Source organism: Diabrotica undecimpunctata, chromosome 5 (genome assembly GCF_040954645.1).
Source record: "Diabrotica undecimpunctata isolate CICGRU chromosome 5, icDiaUnde3, whole genome shotgun sequence".
NCBI classification, from domain to species: domain Eukaryota; kingdom Metazoa; phylum Arthropoda; class Insecta; order Coleoptera; family Chrysomelidae; genus Diabrotica; species Diabrotica undecimpunctata.
This window is the reverse complement of record NC_092807.1, coordinates 17902325-17921941: the sequence shown is the minus strand read 5'-3', so window position 1 is coordinate 17921941 and position 19617 is coordinate 17902325. Positions and strand designations below refer to the sequence as shown.

At 32.1% G+C, this 19617-nt stretch overlaps 1 protein-coding gene across 2 annotated transcripts in view; it reads left to right on the top strand.

The window, feature by feature from the left end:
• The first annotated feature begins 14487 nt into the window (after nt 1-14487).
• Pdk (pyruvate dehydrogenase kinase) overlaps nt 14488-19617 on the top strand; it is a 115958-nt gene continuing 110828 nt past the window's right edge. For both annotated transcript variants that reach the window (XM_072531595.1, XM_072531594.1), the window contains exon 1: nt 14488-14714. In XM_072531595.1, coding sequence (XP_072387696.1) covers nt 14612-14714 — 103 coding nt within the window. In that variant the 5' untranslated portion in view covers nt 14488-14611. The remainder of the gene's footprint in view (nt 14715-19617) is intronic.

Genomic DNA, 19617 nt, shown 5'->3' with positions numbered 1-19617 from the left:
TCGATTGATAGATTGTAAAGATATGGTGGTAGTATACACTGGCAAAAACTGAAACTGAAAATATATGTTGTATACATACTATAAGAGATAATATGTTGTATACATGTTGTAAAAAGTTATGTTTTTAGTTACATAATATAAAGCATGGATGCACAGACCGCGGCCCGCGGGCCGCATGCGGCCCGCCGGCCGAATACTGGTGGCCCGCCGACAGCAAAAATAATACTCTTGTACATTCGAAAAGTATTGAATTCTATTCCAGAATAAAACCAAAAATGTTCGAAAAGTAATTTGAATCTCGCGCGCGCTATTTGAATCTAAGTGCCCAAAAATGCTAAGTCAAGTAACATCGCTTGCTGCCTTTATGTAAAGTTTAAAATAGTAGAGAAATCAAGAATGTTCTAGCGCGGTGCGAGCAAGCGAGATAGCAGTAGTCCCGAATTCCCGATTGCTCGCGTAGGAATACAGTTACACCAAAGAATATAGACGCTTAAGCGTCTATATTCTTTGGTTACACGTCGATTTTTACTATTGCAGTGCAGTGCACGTCAAGTGCCGTGTATAATTATGTTGTGAAATCGTAAGTAAAACTCTGTTATTAATGTTTCCCTATCTATTTAATCAAATTTAGCTTTAATGTTGGCCAAATATTAAAATAAAACAAAGAAATTACTATTTTTATCAGAATTTCTCTAATTGTAATAATTACGTCATTATTTCAGATATAAAATCTGTATAAAAATCTTAAAATTTCTTAGGAATAATATTCAATCAATTATTTTTGATAATTTAAAAAAGGATGGGTAATTTAAGTAGATCCTGTAATTCTTTTCAAGTGCTGTGTTAATCCTAGCCAGGATTAGAACGCAACATGGAGAAGCCAGGACCTAGTAAAAAACGTAAGGTTAAAGATGAAAATCGGCAGTTTCAAGAAATTTGGACCGAGAAATACTTTTTTGTATGGTCGCATAACAAAGTCGTTTGTTTAATTTGCAAGAATTCTGTTGCGATTGCAAAGGAATATCATGTAAAAAGGCACTATGAAACGCAGCATCCTTCTTTTACCAAGTTTTCAGGCGAATTAAGAAAGCAAAAAATGTTGTCTTTAAAACGGGAGCTTATTGGTCAGCAAGCTATGTTTACAAAACCCATTCAAGATTCAGAAACAGCTACAGAAGTTAGTTATGAAATTTCTCGAATGATAGCAAAGCGAAGTCGCCCCTTCAATGATGGCGATTTTGTAAAAGAATGCATAGAAATTGCCGCTAAGAAAATGTGTCCAGAAGCATCAAAAAAGTTTGAGAAAATTCAACTGAATCGTATGACTATCCAAAGACGAATAATATCTTTGTCAGGTAATATTGCGGAACAATTAATTGAAAAAACTAAGATCATTGAATTTTTTTCATTAGCACTCAACGAATCCACTGATATTAGTTTAACAGCTCAACTTCTCATATTCATACGAGGTGTTACTCAAGATTTTGAAGTCTTAGAAGAGTTATTAGGAATGTGTTCATTGAAAGGTCAAACCAAAGGAGTTGATATACTCAATGTTCTTTTGGATGAGTGTTCAAAAACTGATTTGGACTTATCAAAATTATCGGGAGTTGCGACTGACGGTGCTCCTTCGATGATTGGTGTCAATTCCGGGCTAGTTACTTTGCTGAAAAAGCATCTGCAAGAAAAAAACATAAACGCTGAAGATCTTATGCAGTTTCACTGCATTATACACCAAGAAGCCCTCTGTTCTAAAAAAATTGAATTTCAAAATGTCATGAAAGTGGTAGTTTCGATTGTAAATTTCATAAAATCACGAGGACTCAATCACAGACAATTCAAACAATTCCTTGATGACATCGAAAGCGAATACGGAGATTTACTGTATTATACAGAAGTAAGGTGGCTAAGTCGTGGATTAACACTGGAACGATTTCTAAATTTAATAGAAGAAATTGGAATATTTCTGGCGGAAAAGCAAAGGGATGTCCCGGAACTTAAAAATCCTGATTGGTTGTGTGATTTGGCTTTTTTAGTTGACATTACAAATCATTTGAATGTCTTGAACACACGGCTTCAAGGCAAAAATCAACTGATATCCCAGCTCTACGCTCATGTATCATCCTTTCAATGCAATCTGACACTTTTCAGATCACAGTTGAATTCTGGAAATTACAATCATTTTCCGAATTATAAGAAAATGGCTAAAAAATTCAACAAAACTGCGATTAATTTCAGTTATGTAGAAAAGCTAGATATTTTGATTCAATCTTTTCAAGAAAGATTTTCGGAGTTTAAAAAAGTGAAACCTCTGTTGGACATATTCAGCAATCGTTTCACGATTTCAGTTGAAAATGCGCCAGAGTCAATGCAGTTAGAAATTATCGACATTCAAAACGGCCAAGATTTACGCAACAAATTCAACGAAGGAGACTTGCTGAACTTTTACCGCTGCATTGATAAAAATATGTACGAAGAGTTGCGCATAAACGCTCTGAAATGTGCCAGCTTCTTTGGTTCTACCTATATATGTGAACAAACTTTTTCAATACTAAATAATAATAAAACAAAAAATCGAAACCGCCTTGCAAATGAAAGTTTGGAAGCAGTTTTACGTGTTGCTACAAGTAAATTTGAGCCAAATATAAAAAAGATTGTAAGCACTATGCAGTGCCACGCTTCAAATTAATAAATTATTTTTCAATTTTAATAAATTATTATCAATTCTTTATTATCTTTAATTACCTATACTTCTGGCGGCCGGCCCGCCATCAGTTCATGATTTGCCCGAGTGGCCCCTAGTCTTAATAAGTCTGTGCATCCATGATATAAAGCCATCAGTAAAAAAGTCAGAAACTGCAGAAAAACATTTTAAATAGCAATCATTTTTGGTAATAATGAAATTAAAATAGCAATTGAACTCAAAACAAAGAAAAACGAAATGGTAGAACAAGGTAATAATAATTAGAGGGTAAAGAAATAGAAAGGAAGAATTTTAAGGAAACAACAGGGAAAAATTTGGAAATAAGAAAGGGACATGATGTAGAGGAAAAAAATGCTGGAAAATGTTGAGAAAAAATAATCGATACAGCACAAGAAATATAAGTGGAAAAGATGAAAAAAATCCAAGAGATAACTGGAACAATGAAATATGTAAAAAGGTATGCCAGGAAAGAAATACAGCAGGTTAAACATTTGCCAACTAGGACAGTAGAAAACGAAAACACGTAGAAGGAAAAGAGAGCTGTCGTAAAAAGAATAAGCCCTAAGTACAAAAGAAAACATTTGGTTGAAAAACTAAAAACGTTGAAAAAAAACTATAAAAATAATAATTGTTGTGAAGTGTTGAACAGAAAATCCTAGTCCTTTTGGCAGGGGGTTCAAACGGGAACGGGAAAAAACGAAGACGACGTAGCAAACGAACAAGGACTTTGAATATAAATACATGGAATAATCCAATGAAGTCATAGCAAAAGTAAAAAAATATAATCAGATATCACAGTTATTACTGAAACATAGAAAAAATGCCAAGGTAGCGAAGACATAGAAGGTTTTATTCATATTTATAGTGGAGTAGAAAAGGACAAGAGAGCACAAGCAGGGGTATCAATATCGATAAAAAAGACCTAAAAGAAAACATGAAAAGCTGGGAATAAATCAATGAGAGAAATATTAGAGTATCTATTACGTGAAAAGGGTACGATCTCGAGATCATTGGAATATATGCGCTATCAGAAAATGCATCAAAAACAGGTAACAAATATTCTACGAAACCTTATCAGAACTCATTGAAAATATAAATAGCTGCAAAGAAAATGTACTGTTGTGAGATTTTAATGCTTGAACAGAAAAAAAAACAAACTACGACAAAAGTAGTAGGTAAATACGGAGATGCAAAAATAAATGAAAATGAGCAGCTATTAATCTAATTCTGCGAATAGCACTCTCTGAAATCCTAAACGGATTCTACCTACACACGGATTCTGTCATAAAAATATTCATAAGTATACCTGAGTTCAACCAACGAGAAATACCAGGTGAATTATAGTTTATGCTAAGATCAAAATGTAACTTAGAATATCGACCGCAACCGCAGCACAATCAAAACCACTGGAAATAAATCCACCCAAATACAATATTGATGCACTGCAAAACGACTCAACATCATTTTTATATAAGTTACGGCTTAGCCAAAAATTAACAAACCTGATCTACTCTTCAGGTTAGAGTAAAAAAAGGATAAAAGGAACAAAAAGGATACTCCATTGTGGTGGACAAATGACATCGCTAATGCAGTACACAAGAAACAAGCATATCAGAAGTGGCTGTAAACAAATGACTCAGATGATAGACAAACATACGCAAGAGAAGTGAAAAATCTAGCAACTAAAGCAAAATGTTTCCTGGTAAAGTAAATGCGAAGAGCTCAACAAATATATAGGGTCAACAAGATCAAGAGAGGCATGGAAAACGGTAAAAACCCTGAGAAAAACAGAAAAGAAGTGAGTAAAACAGATTTAATAGAATCGAACCAACTTCTGACTAAAACAACTCCGCGGACATCCATTAAATTCTCGACAATACTTTGTTCATTAGGGTTTAGCTTACGGTTTGTTGGCAAATAGTCGTACATCGCCTAAAATGGAGAGGGTTAAAAATGGCCAAGAGTAAGCTTGAGTATATAATACAAATACTGCAGAAAGAATTCCGCAATCTTCTGTTTTATTAGTTTAAATATGGCATTTGGTTCTCTGTACATTATTCTTTTGTGTAACACCGTTTTTAACTTATTTTTTTAATGCTAAATAATAAATTTCCTATCTAGTCACCTTGAAATAAAATATCTATTAATACATTTTTTTACTCGGGCAGTGTATTTTCAGCAGCCCGTATTATTTTAAAAACGGCAGACTTACACCTGCTATTAAATAGCTTTAGGTGTTATTAACCTAAAAGAAGTGTTTTTGGATTTTTATTGAACACTTTACTACCAATTAATACCGCGACATTGATGAAAATAAATATCTTAAAATAATATGGATTGCTACGATAATCTATTTAAGAAAATGTGAAGGTTTGCAAAAAATAAACCACCACATTTTTTGATCAAATGACATGTTAAGGTGAACCTGAAGGATTATGTGAGAGGTATAAATTAGCTGAATAAAAGTAGAAAGAACATCAAAAGAATCAAAAAGCCTATCTCTTTACTAGAAGAAATACAGAAACAGAAGGCGAAATATCAACCATTAACCGGGGCATAATAATAGGAGTATGTAAAGTCAGAAGAAAAGAAGACAGTTTAACACTTTGGCTACTGGCTATAAATTTGAAGTTTTTTGTGAGAAACTGAAACTATATTTTGGTAAAATTCACAATATTTAATACTAAAAACATGTAAATATCAACATTTAGGTATTTTTTTGAAAAAAAAATCATGTGTAAGGGCCGTGTCAAAAAATGGTACACACAGTTTGTGGCATAAATAAATGCGTAATTATCTTCTTAGAAACTATGTGTACCATTTTTGGACACAATGTTCATTTTTTTTGCTTGACAGTAATGAGTGTCAAAAAAGCAGTTGGTACACAAAAACTTATCACTGCATGCTAGACAAGAAGTTTTAACACGTTTTGATTCTTTTATAGCAAAGTTACGTCCATTTCTAGCACTATTATTTTTATAACATCTTGTACAACGACCTCTCTGTTCCACTTCGGAAAGTTTGTGATTTCTTTCTTGGTTAACACGACGATCATCCAAATTTTTCATCTGAATATTTCGACTACGAAAAATTTCTGAGGCGATTTCTTCTCTAAATTTAGTGATACTTATCTTTTTGTTTGTTATAGCCTCGTATGCAGTATGTGCATTTATAATAGATGTGTTAATCAAAAGTTCAATTGAAACTTTCCTATACCACTTAATACCCCTACGCACTGCTGATGAATATGATGCTTTTTGATCAGAGACGTCTATAAATGATTTCACATTATTATACTGCACGATTGTGGAAGGCTTTCTCACGACACCCCTTTTTGTTGGCACGTCCACTATTTCAGGCACAGACTCCGTACTGAGAAACATGACATCTCTTTTGTCTTTCCATTTTCCAATTATGATTTTACTGTTACTCTGTCTCATGACTAATTCACCCCTTTTTAATTTAGCCTCACTTACTACTTTTGGATTATGCTTCCTGTGTTTTCTCAGTGTGCCTATTAAATGTGTATCTTTGTACAGAAGTTCGTGTGCTAAATTCACGCTAGTGTAATAATTATCTGTGCACAAAACGCGACCTGAATGTAAAAGTGGTTCCATAAGCTGTAGCAGCACTTTTGTACCAATTGGCTTTTCATTAGGTGTTTGCTCTTTTCCTGTATAAATTTTAAAATTGTATGTGTAACCTTTCACTCCACATAGTTTAAATAATTTCACACCGTATTTGTGACGCTTCCCCGGTATATATTGGCGAAAGCTCAGTCGTCCTCGAAAAGGAATCATCGTCTCATCTATACACACATTCTTGTCAGGAGTATATGCTGATTGGAACTTCTTGATTAACAAATTTTGCAAGGGAAGGAATTTTTTGAGCTTATCATCTGAGGCAATTTCGTTGTTTGAGAAGTGCAAATTGGACAAAAGAAGCTCAAACCTTATCCTGGACATGTGAACAAATTTTCCAATTTCATTTTTGTACAGCATATTGGTGCTAAAATAATCTTTCAAAGTGGGTTTACGAGCCAAACCCATCCATATTAGAAGACCTAAGAAAACAAAAATTTCGGATTGATTTGTGTTTCTCCATTGTCCCAATAATGGTTTTTGTTAATGTTTCATTTGTAATTCCTGATACTATTTTCTGTTCAGCATATCTGTTGGTTTCCTCGGCAATAAGTGATAAGATATCATCGTTGTCAATAAATAATTTATAAAAATGAATTGTATGATCTCCTTCCCTTTGTGCAAAAAAACTTTGGGAGAATCCTGAATCTTCCGTGAAAGTAAATGTGTTCAAATTACCTACAAAATTATAAACTCAAAACTATAAAAGTGAATACTAATTTATATATTACCTGCACAATTATTCCAAATAATATTAGGATTAGGATTATTTAAAAAAAATATCAGGTTCAGAATCGTTGTTGAGAGATTCTAGATCAGATTCGAATTCTAACTCTTGCCCATCACTGTTAATTTCTAAATTAGAGGAAGAAGAACACGAATCTTGATCAGTTGGATCATCTATATCCATAGCATCATCATCATCATCTTCACTAATAAACTCATACTCCATTTCACTCATATTCTCGGCTATTTCACGTAGTTCAGCATCACTTAATTTTTTATTTGACATTTTAAGTACTAATTTTAGAACCGTAAACACACAAGACTAATATTGCACAAACAACAAGTTTCTGCAAGTCAGAAAATGGCCATAATATGCCATCTGCTGAAGGAGTCTCAAACTGCTCCGCCATAATTTTAAAAAATCGGTCATAGTACAGCCATCTGTTGATTAAGTCCCAAACTGCTTCGCCAGAATTTAGCAGTAAACTGTAGGAACCTAGATACGCATTTAAAACCATCAGAACTGTGTTCACCAAATATACACACAGCTTGAAACATTGCCATTTCATGTGACCAAATTTGGTACACGCAGTTTCTGGTAAACATCAACTGTGTACCAGAAATGGTACACACAGTAGCCAAAGTGTTAAACACTCTCAAATCAGGTCACTTTTTTTGCCACCTTGGAAACGAAGATACCTCAGTGGCTGATCTTTGTCCACAAAATGCACAATATCACATTCGTCAAAAGAATTTTAAGTAGAGTTGCTTATTTAATCTTAAAACTCAACAAAAGAAATAAAGTATAAAGATTACTCAGGTTTACGCCACAATCACATCTCGTTAAGACGTGGAAGTTAAAGAGTTTTACGACTAAATATCAATAGCGCTAAATGAAACATCTAAGTAATATGTTATAAAATGTAATGATTTTAATGCTAAAACTGGCAGCACAACATGTCTTGAAGAAACATCTATAGAAAAATTCGGGTCATACCAACGTAAAAGAAGAAACCCTAATTGGTTTTCTTTTTCAAAATATAATAATTTGGAATTACTTATTCCAAATGAACAGCTTCTTCAACAAAAATAGCAAAGAAGATGGACTTGGCAAAGCCCGAATAGCAAAACCAAAACCAAAACCGAAATAGACTACATAATTAGCAACAAAAGAGAAAGCGTTAAAGATATGACTGTCCTAAACAAATTCTATACAGGTATTTATCAAGGGTACTGATTATCCAATGGTACGCGCTAAAGTTAAAATATATCAAGATAAGGAAAGACATGGATTATTGTAGTCCAGTCAGGTTGGATGAAAAAAAGTTCTAACCTTGTATGGCGAGCTGCCCCAAATTTTATTAGAATTTAGGGAAGGTCAATAGTAGTATAAATTTAAAATCGCGACTGAATCCAACCATTGTGTTAGCCGTCATCTTGAATTTTAAAATGAAAAAGGAGAACGATTCTTGTTCAATATATCAACCATTTTTAATTTTTCGACAAAAATGGTAAGGACTTAAATTATTGTAATTCCCATTTCCTTCAATTTCTTTTTACACATTTATTCGTGCAGTCGATATTTTCCGAGTTAAAGAAGAAAATGGTGGAAGGGGGGAGGGAAGCATAATTTTTGAATTATCTTGTTTAATAATAATTTTACGACATGAATGTACATAAACAAAAATGGAGAGAATTATATTTTATACAATTTTGACTTCTTTAACTTTTTTTTGCTGAAATCAATATTTAAGGTCCTAACCCTACCGAACCCTGTAGGGCAGAGTTTCCCAAACTTATCTAAACCGCGACCCCTTTTTGCTAAAAAATTTGTTCGCGACCCCCCAATTTCCCCCCACTCATTTATTCAATATTATTTGACAGAAATAGCGTGCCTAATTTACAATTATCTGATGGTTTCTCAAATTTAATTTTACTTTACTGTTTAAGTTTAAATCAAAAACAATTATTTTATTTTAATATAATTATTTTAATGATTGCGATCTGTCCCACTAGTAATTAGTAGTAGGTACTTCTGCCAGAATAGCATTTACAATAAAAATAAATAATAAGAAGTCGACTGCACATTGTACACCGCTACATATTAGCTTGTGTCTACATCGCAAAACTCTTCCATGATAATCACGAAAGCGCTCGCTACTAGATGGCACTCTGGAACGTTCTCGTAGCCTCGTTTTGGCTTTATATAAGCGGCGATGTGCAACGAAACCTCAGTTCAAATCCAAACAGCCTATGGTGGCGAACGCGGTGTTGAGTAATGAGTAAATATTTTACGACTTACGTATTCCCGTTTACGTATTTACGTCTACGATAAATTATAAATTATGGATAAGTTTTTAAGAAGAAGTGCAGAACCATCTACGTCTGAAAGTGGCAGTAGCAGCAATAAAAAGAAAAACAGATTCTACATTGATGAATATCTTAAATATGGTTTTACCGTTATTTCCAATAAACCACAATGTGTTATTTGTGGACAAGTCTTGTCAAAAGAAAGCATGAAGCCATCAAAGTTACTTCGACATTTAAATAGCAAACATCCAGATAAAAAAGACAAGCCCGTAGAATTCTTTGAAAGAAAGCTGAACGTCCTTCACAAACAGCAAGACAGTTTTCCCTTGGCAACCACTACTAATGAAAAAACATTATTAGCAAGTTATAAAGTTGCTTATCGTGTTGCCAAAACTAGTAATCCGCACACAATTGCTAAAAATCTGATTTTTCCAGCAGCTGTTGAAATGGTACATATAATGTGTGGGTAAAGAGAGGCTGCAAAATTAAATACAATACATCTGTCAAATAATACTATCCAAAGAAGAATTAGTGATATGGCAGAAGATATTCAAGCGCAAGTTGTGGAAAATCTTAATAAATGCACGTACTTCTCTCTTGAAATGGACGAATCCACAGATATATCTAACTGTGCCCAATTCATTACGTTTGTAAGATATGATACAAATAATGGCATTCAAGAAGATATCTTATTTTGTTCCCCATTGGAGACCAATACCACTGGAAAATGTTTACTCGACACTTTTGTGAAACGTACAAGTAAATATGATATTGACTGGGGTAAATGTATTGCTATATGCACAGATGGCGCTAAAGCTATGACAGGACATAAATCTGGTCTTGTCGTCAAATTACAAGAAATAATGCCAAATGGAGACATTGTTTTTTACATCGAGAAGCTCTTGCGTCCAAAGCTTTACCTCCTGAAATGGACTGTGTTATGAAAACCATCATTAAAGTTGTAAATTCCATTAAAGGAAAAACTTTGCAGACCCGTATTTTTAGAAAAATTTGCGAAGACATGGGTGCTTTATTTGAAAATCTTCTCTATCACACCGAAGTAAGTTGGCTTTCAAGGGGCAACGTCTTAAAAAGAGTATTTCACTTAAGAGTAGAGCTTTTAATGTATTTGAAAGATGAGAAGTCCCCATATGAAAATCAATTTTCCGATCCTATTTGGCTTCCGAAACTAGGTTTTCGGAAAAGGTTTTTCACTTGGCAAAAAAACAACTCGATTCATTCCAGTGCCTTCAGGAAATTATGAAAAATGTATACAATTACAGTGCTACAAATTTTGAACAAGTTTTTGCTGACATGCATGTTACTTTGCTCAATTTAAAACAACAGCTCTGTGATTATTTCCCCGAAGAAATTCAAAACAGTTACGACAGTTGCAGATGGATACTAAATCCGTTTTTAGCCGATTCCTTTCAGCATGTTGAAATACCAATAAACATGAAAGAAAAACTTATTGAAATATCAAGTGATGGAATGTTGAAGCTCCAATTTTTTTCCCAGAACTCGGACCAATTTTGGACCGAAAAGATGCAGAAATACCCCCAGTTGGCGAGTGAAGCTGTAAAATGTTTGGTTCCATTTATAACATATTTGCGTGAGTTAAGTTTCTCGTCTATGACTGCCATTAAAACAAGAGTTAGAAATCGTCTCGTACTTGAAAATGATATAATTGTATGTGTCTCAAATACACAGCCTAGATTTGAAAGATTAGTTTCATAGAAACAGGCGCATAGCTCTCATTAAGATTATGATATTTGACTTTGTTTTACTCTTTTATTTTTACGGACTTTAATATTTAGTTTTATATTTCGTCTGATAATTAATTGTTAATTTCTATTTACGGCGTTGTTAAAATAAAAATACATGATCTAACAAAGTGGTGCTTTTGTCTTATTTTGGAAATGTTCGGCGACCCCCCTAGTACCTCATGGCGACCCCCACTTTGGGAAACACTGCTGTAGGGTAACAATTTATAAACAGGAACGAACCTACGACTTTAAATATTGATATTAGCAAGAAAATTAAAGAGATCACAATTGTATAAAATATATTTTTCTTCATTTTTGCTTATGTACATTTTTGCTGCCGCAGAATTCAGTCGCGATTTTAAATTTACATTACATTACTATCGCCCCCCCCCCCCTTAGTGTTAGAATAATAAATTTGGGGCAGCTTGCCCTGTTCATGCAAGGTTAAATGCTATCCCGACTAAACTATTGACAAAAATTAAATACACATTTGAATACAACCTTAGTAACGGCAAAATGTTCCAACAAGATATCCAGACCAAGTTAAAATACTGTCTAAGATAGATCATCCGGATTTTGCTACACCCATTGTTTCGTGATCATGGGGAAAACTTATGAATTTGAGGAAATTTTAAAGTAACTTTAAGCTATAAATTTTATAGAGGATGAAAGTTTTTACCTACATTGGACGAATTATTTGCTTACATGGCAAGAGGTTTACAATTTTCAAAAATTTATTTACACCAATGTAATTTTTTGATATATGGTGTAGCATCGGCTCCTCCAATATGACAGTGCGTATCAGGAGATACACTAGGCATCCCTTGATGACATTAAAATTACTGGTAAAACGGTAGGAAGTTATATAGCTAGATTGGACGTTTTGATGATTCTCAAAGCATAAAGCATAATATGAGGAATAATTTTCAAAAGTCTTAATACTTGACAGACAAAATAGAATATTTAGGCTACTTCACTGACAAACAGGGAGTGCATAAGATGTCAAATAAAAGTTTTAAAATACTCCATGTCCTCAAGACAAGACACAATTACGTTCATTGATAGGATTAGTGAATTACCTACTGGGGACGATTAGACACTTTATATCAAGAAAATTTGAACAGTTTTTAAAGCAAAACGGAATTAAATCTATCTCTACCGCATCTAATTATACTGTAACGAATATGTTCAAACTTTACAACAAGCCGTTATGACTTTAAACCCCGAACCAAAAGAAAAACAAAAAGCATTAAGTAAGTAATATACTTTTACAATATATCTCTAACTAAGTACTGGTAGCCGTCATCAATGTTTGGACGTGAAATTAAATCTAAGTCAGATCTCATTAAACCGCAAGTTGAACAAAATAATAAAGGGACTTTCAGAGATAGATGGTATAGCGTGGGTACTAGAGAAGATGAAATAATTTCAGAAAAAGTAAACCTGATTGAAATTATAGTAATGTTCTACCTAATGTAAAGGTCGAGTAGAGTTAGAATGGCATAACAATGTTAAAATATTGATATCAACTAAAAAAAATTTAAATATTAGCGCCATATGTTATTTACAGGAAGTTAAGATTGGTTCAATGTAAACTGTCAGTTGTATTCACTTTTGGAACAAAATAAAGTTAGTCTGTATACTCAACTAGTTCGTTTCATTTATAAGTTTTAAAAGGTTATGGTGGCCCAGACCATTTTTTCCGTCGATAAATAGATAAACGTTGTATACTAGTGATTGTTAAGGTTCAAAATGGCAGTGAATTACATGTCTACGGTGCCAAAGGTTTGTCCACGTGTTAACACGAAACTAAAACCGAAATAGAAAAACAAGAAAAGGCTAAAGCCAGGTTATTCGTTTGCTTTATTCATCATTTATACATAAATATTGTTAAAATATATATCGACTCTACGTTAAAATCTTTATTAGAGAGTAGGTACCTATATTATATAGACATTAATAATATAAAAAGAAGAAAATTAAGTTTTTAGAGAGATACTAGCGGACCCGACAGACTTCGTTCTGTCAAATAGATTTGGAATATGGCAGTTTATTTCTTTAATTCTCCTGAACAGAACCGTCACCATGATGATAGGGCAGTGTGTGAGGGTCAGCTCGGGTGACCTAAGTATCTTCGCTTCCAGAACTTTGACCACCCTTTTGGACCCACTAAAATCCCGGACTGGGATATCTGCCAGAGGGCTTCAAACTAAGAGGAAAACTTAAGGTTTAAATCTGATTGAAAAATAATCTAAAGGGATAGTGGGAACATAAAGGTGACAAATATTCATAAAGTGGGTGCTTCATTGACAAAACATAGAGATAATTAATTATAGTCTAGACTATACAGAACCTTTTGCGTCAGTAATGACATTTTTCTTTAACGTTGCTTTTTTCACTTTCTATAAAAGTAAGTTTGGATATCACTCATTTAGATGTTAAAACTGCATGTCTTAATGGTCATTTAAAAGAAAAAATATACATAACAAATATTTAAAATGAAATAAGATTATTTATGGGCTTAAACAGTCTTCTAGGTCCTGGAATCATGAAGTAAATAATGTTTTGGAAAATAATACCTAATTGCTTATAAGAAATGTGGACAGATATGTCCACATTTCTGTTTACATTTCTTATAATTGTAAACTGTCAAAATTGTATTCACTTTTGGAACAAAATAAAGTTAGTCTTAACTGTATACTCAACTGGTTCGTTTCATTTATATAAGTTTTAAGAAACAACGGTACGATTTATAAAAAGAATGCATATATATATATATATATATATATATATATATATATATATATATATATATATATATATATTTATATAAGTCAATATGCAAATACATAAACCCCTCCGATGCCCTGTAATCACTCACTAGGGGCAACTATTGGTAAGTACATTAATTTATATTTTTTGCATTATTGCATATTTGCATTATTTCTAGTTTACCTAGATTTTTAACGTTCAATATGATTATTAATAATTCTTTCGAATTATTTTGAAGTTCACAACGTTCTATCAGCAGTTTTTCGTTGTTAATTGTCAGTTATTGGCATCAATTTATTATCTATGATTACACAAAGTAAGTACTTACTAATTTATTTTATTTAACTTAAAAATCAAGAATTAATTTTGCTCAAGTTCTGTTCAATTTATTTCTAGCTGATTTAAATTTGAACACAAAGATATAAGAGGAGATTCCAGTGGAGCCTTCCAATGTAGTTTACTGTATATTCACTAGGCATAGTTTTAATAGCCGCCACATAGATGGCACCATACGTTAATTCATTTGACGTTTAATGTTTTTTATAGGTAAAAGATTTTTCCATTCATGTGAATTTACTATTTAGAGTGAAGATACAGACAAGGTCAGATCAGTGTTATTGTAAGTTTAGTGTGGTTCTAATGTTGTGCTTATTAAACCATCTTAGTGTGTATTTCTAAATACTTTATTCAAAATGAAAGTGTCGCCGAAATGTTTTCAAAACATCGCCAAGATGTTGGACTTTTATTCACAATTCAACCCTTCACCATTATCTATAAAAAAATTCATCGATTTTGGTGAGTTATTTTGTTTGTACAAAAACCTTTTTAACATTTATGAACATAGTGTTGTAATTGTTTTGGAACATGATCTCCGAATCTTTTTACAATCCGTGCCTAACCTATATTTCAAAATGAAACCTATATAAAATTTTATTAAGTAAATACCTATGTATGAAGTAGTTCTGTAAACATTGTGTGGAAGATTATCTACAATAGCTACTAACAAATTTTATTTAAAATAATTAAATAGGTCATCTACACAAGATCTAACTACAATCATGACCTTTGCCAAGTAATAGTCATCGATTGGGTAATAAACAGAAAAGGAAATTCCACTACAATCGAATTCCAATTGTTCTTATTTTTTTACATAATTCCAGTACATAGATCTACAAATGATCCTAATTTCGAGCATATTGATTTATTCCCAATTTGGAGGGACTGTCATGAGTTCAAGGTTGCTCTTCTTTTTACCATTAGTTATCCCTTTTCGTTTTGAAGCTTAATTGAATTTAAAATAAAATAAAATTAAAATTAAAATAATATTATTTCTTTCGGATGTGTATCTGTTATATCTATTTATGTTATTTTATGTATTTAGTGATGTTTTTTCCTACTTTTTTATCTTTAATTTTGCCATAGGTACAGCTGTTACCTATATGGCTTTTATGCCTTTATCCCTTAGGGAATATACAATAAATTATATCATTAACAATTTTCCAGGTTGTATATGAAATATTTGAATAAACTAAGTAATTTAATACACGGATTTTGTATAAATATACAGAGAAAAGTCAAACAGTTAAAATAATTTTTTAAAAATTAAAAATTAGTCCATTGTAAGCTTCTTCAAAAGTTACGTCAGATATTTGAGGCAACAAAAGGTTTAGATAATTTTTTAGGAATCATTTCACATAACGGTTGCTTTTTTGATCTTATTAAAACTTAAAATTCTAAATAGAAAAACATACGAATTGTATACCTATCTTATTTTAACATGCATAATGTTTTTATAAATGTTAAGATTCGATATAAATGTTTGGATATTATCAAATAGTTCCGATAAGTAGTTTTTAATGGTTTTGGATTGCTTGATCCATTCAGTCACGATAAATTAATAATGTACCTACATAGTACAAAAAACATACTGTTTCTTAGATATCTTAGATCTTCTTAGATATCTTAGATATCAGATATTAAATTTAATAAACATTTGGTGTAAACATTAGATTGACCAGTAGTAGATTTCTTCATTCAGGGCCCTAATAGGCGAGCGGTTTTTCCTTAAAAAGACTCTTAGAAACGGAATACCGACTTAATTTTTTAGCATTTCTACCGCACGAAACCTTTTTATTTGATTCTGTTTATTTTTTTAAGTTTAAATATATATTTTTCCAATTGGGCCGGAAATTTTTATTAACAAATAAGTAACATAACAAAAACAATTTCCTGAATCGCTTAGAATAAATTTTTTTTAAGTGTATCTCATCGAAATAAATACTTTTCCTCTCCTGGTAATTTGTAGCTTCCTTTTCGAGTTATTTGCAATTTTTGCTGAGTTCAAAAGGTCAGTGCTTCCCAAATTGTGGGTCGTGGACCGGGGGAGACGCGTTAAAGAAGTTAGATAATTGCGACATGATATCCAAAAACAACCTTTTTTTAATAAGGATGTTTAATTCATGGGTTAAACAAAAACATGTCAAATAAAAATATAACGCGCTAATTAGCATGATATTGTTGTCGTTTATTTAGAAACATAAACTTAAGTAGCTCGTAAAACATAAATAATAATTACACATTACATAAAAATGCATTATGCGAAGTATGTGCATGTTTTTCGAAACTAGCTTTTCAAACCTATTCGCTACGCAATAGTATATTGTGAATCTAGTAGTAAAAACAATACATTTTCCGAACTACGATGCAGATTATAGCGGAGGTGCCAGCCGAGGCCAATAAGCATTGAAGTTCGGAAATGTGTTTTTACATTCTATTTTTCCTTAAATCGAATTCAATATTAGGTTAAAATACATAAAATAAAAAAATACATAAAATAATACTTGACAGCTACTACGATATTATAATCTACAGCTACAATGAAACGCCAAACGCGTCAGTCGTATTGCAGGTTCCAGTATCCAAATTTCTCCAAACTGTCCTAGAATATTCTTGACCTAGGTTCAAAATATTATTAAGAACTGTTTTCTGAAAGTTGCTTAGCAACGAACTAGTATACTCCATTCGCTTAGCTCGGGCATATTTTGACAGATTCATTGTCGGAAACCTACCTACAACACAACAATTCCTACTTATCAGTATTAATAGCTCAAGTATGCTACTATTGCAGACTTCTTTCTTAAAAAAAAGAAGAATTATTCTAAATAGTGGAAGTGTATACTAAACCCATCAAATTTTGGGTAGTATATAATATTTAAAAAATATATATTTTAGTTGTTATAATTTAACATAACTATTTATTATATGGTGCAGATAAATAAATATTTATTGTCGGTAATTCGCAAAGTTCTATTTTATTTACTATTTAGTTTGTTTACTATTAATATTGGCTATGAGTACGTGTGCTTGGTCGTATAGTAATTTCCAGCCATTTTTAGTCTGTCAAAAAATAACTAACTTCGCAAAAAAATAATTACTAAATTCACTGACAGTTGGGACTGGGAATAGCGAACCGAGTAAACTAAGGAATTTTGCGGTCAGAAATGGCGCTGAGGATTAGATATTGTTGACAGATTTCATAAAAACAATTTTGAGGCAAGAGCTTATCGGTGTAAAAAACGATATAAAAATGAATGTAATACAGTTTTACTGCGGCAGGATAATGCAACGTTTGTTATTTTCCCACTTACCTTAAGTCGAATTGACAATTTCAGAAAAATCAAGGCACTAATGTAGCGCCTTCTCTTGCTCAAATACGGAAAAAACCTAAGAAGAAAGAAATTGTGTAACTAGATCATAGAGGGAAACATTTTTCTTGGTTAAACAATTGTACCATATTGGAGGTATTAGATCTTTTCTGGAAAAACTGTAAATAAGGTTAGAATAACCTCGACAATATCCAGAATATCACAGAACACTTCTTTATGTTCATCTCCATTAGGAAGATCTGAATTTTCTTTAACCATAGTCTTCTATTTTATTCTTTCCATTGTTCTTCTTTTACTTAAGTCATACTTAGGACGATTTGAATAATCCACAAGACGTTCGTTTAACAAATTAGAATAATATTATTAATAATGATAATAATAAGCCAGGTATTTGTTGCAACCGAATATAAAGAACAGCATGACTCAGTAGGGAAGATCCTTCGTCAAGAGATAGCTTTTAAACTGGGACAAACACATCATCTCCCATATTATCAACACGTTGCTGAGAGTATGCTTGAGAATGACAACTACAAGCTATACTGAGATCGCACTGTGCTCACAGACGAAACTGTAGCACATTAACTAACGAGATAAACAATACTACAAATAAGTAGACAATGGAGAATGGAAAGTACCCAGACGATAACTATTATTCTTTCTACCACTGGCGTCATTCCGAAGATCCTCCTAGAAAACATAAAAAAAGCTGGGTCTAAATAAACATCTATATAAGATAATGCAGAAAGCTGTGCTACTTTCGACGTCCAGATGCGTGCGAAAATTTTTGGGAGACACACCGACGTACCAAGCCACCTACAACTCGATATCATGGAAAGAGTCTCACCAGAGCTCAATCCTTTTGAATTTGAATTTTCCCCTTAGAGGGAGTGTAAGTCATGTCGCTAAATCTGGATAATAATAAACGTATATGTCAATAACTATGTGTTCTTATTCTTCATTAACAATATTAATAAGAACGTGCTCTAGCCTTATTACGGATTGATTATTATTTAAGATTATTTACTCACTAAATCCGACACTGGAACTAATATTTTGTAACGATTTATATGTTACTAATTTTTCCATTATTTTTATTAAATTTTATGACATTATTATTATTAATTTTTATTACTTACGTATTTTTATTGAAAAATAACCAAACTTCCTTAGAGTCATAAAAAATTAAATATTTGCACAAAAATAAATATTTGCACAAAAATAAATATTTGCACAAAAATATTATTTTTGATGAATGTGATCACTATAATTATATAATCTCGAGTAATCTTGACATCGCACCAATTCAATCAGTAGCATTTTTGGCACCTTTTTGTTTTCGTTTCTAGTCCAAAGTACACTAAAATATTTTCGTGACTATTTACTGTACTTAAGTAATATATTTAGGAACATTAACTTTATAAAAAAGTAATATGCAAATAAATTTATTTAATATATACAGTATACTCCCTCTATAACAAACACGGTTATTACGAGGTTTCGCTTATAACGAGATACATTAGATGTCCCGTGAAATTTCTATTGAACTATAACCGTCTATAGCGAGGCAAATTTGGTTATAACGAGAGAAAATAAGATCCAAAAACGTGTTTTTTACGTTTTTAGTCCGGTCGTGGCTATAAATAAATACCTTTTCAAACAGCCCCTCAATAAACTTAACTGCAGCCCGCAATAAACTTCTTTACAATGAATAAATACAACTGTTTCACATCTTTAGAAAATATGATAGAATGACACTGGACCATTTAAAGCAGTTAAAAATAACAGAGTTCTTAAAATTGTAGAAGCAATAGTTTATGTTATCGTTGAAAATACGATTTATATATTATGTAGTTGGAAAAAAATATAAGTACAGCTTTTTTGTTTTAACGTATATCATTGATAATAAAAGTAAACAACTCTTTTTTTTGTTTTAATGTATTTCATTGACAATAAAAGTAAATAACTTTTTTTCAAAAACGCCATTCAAACAATATTTATTAGCATCTTATATTGCTCCGAATGGCTCCACTATA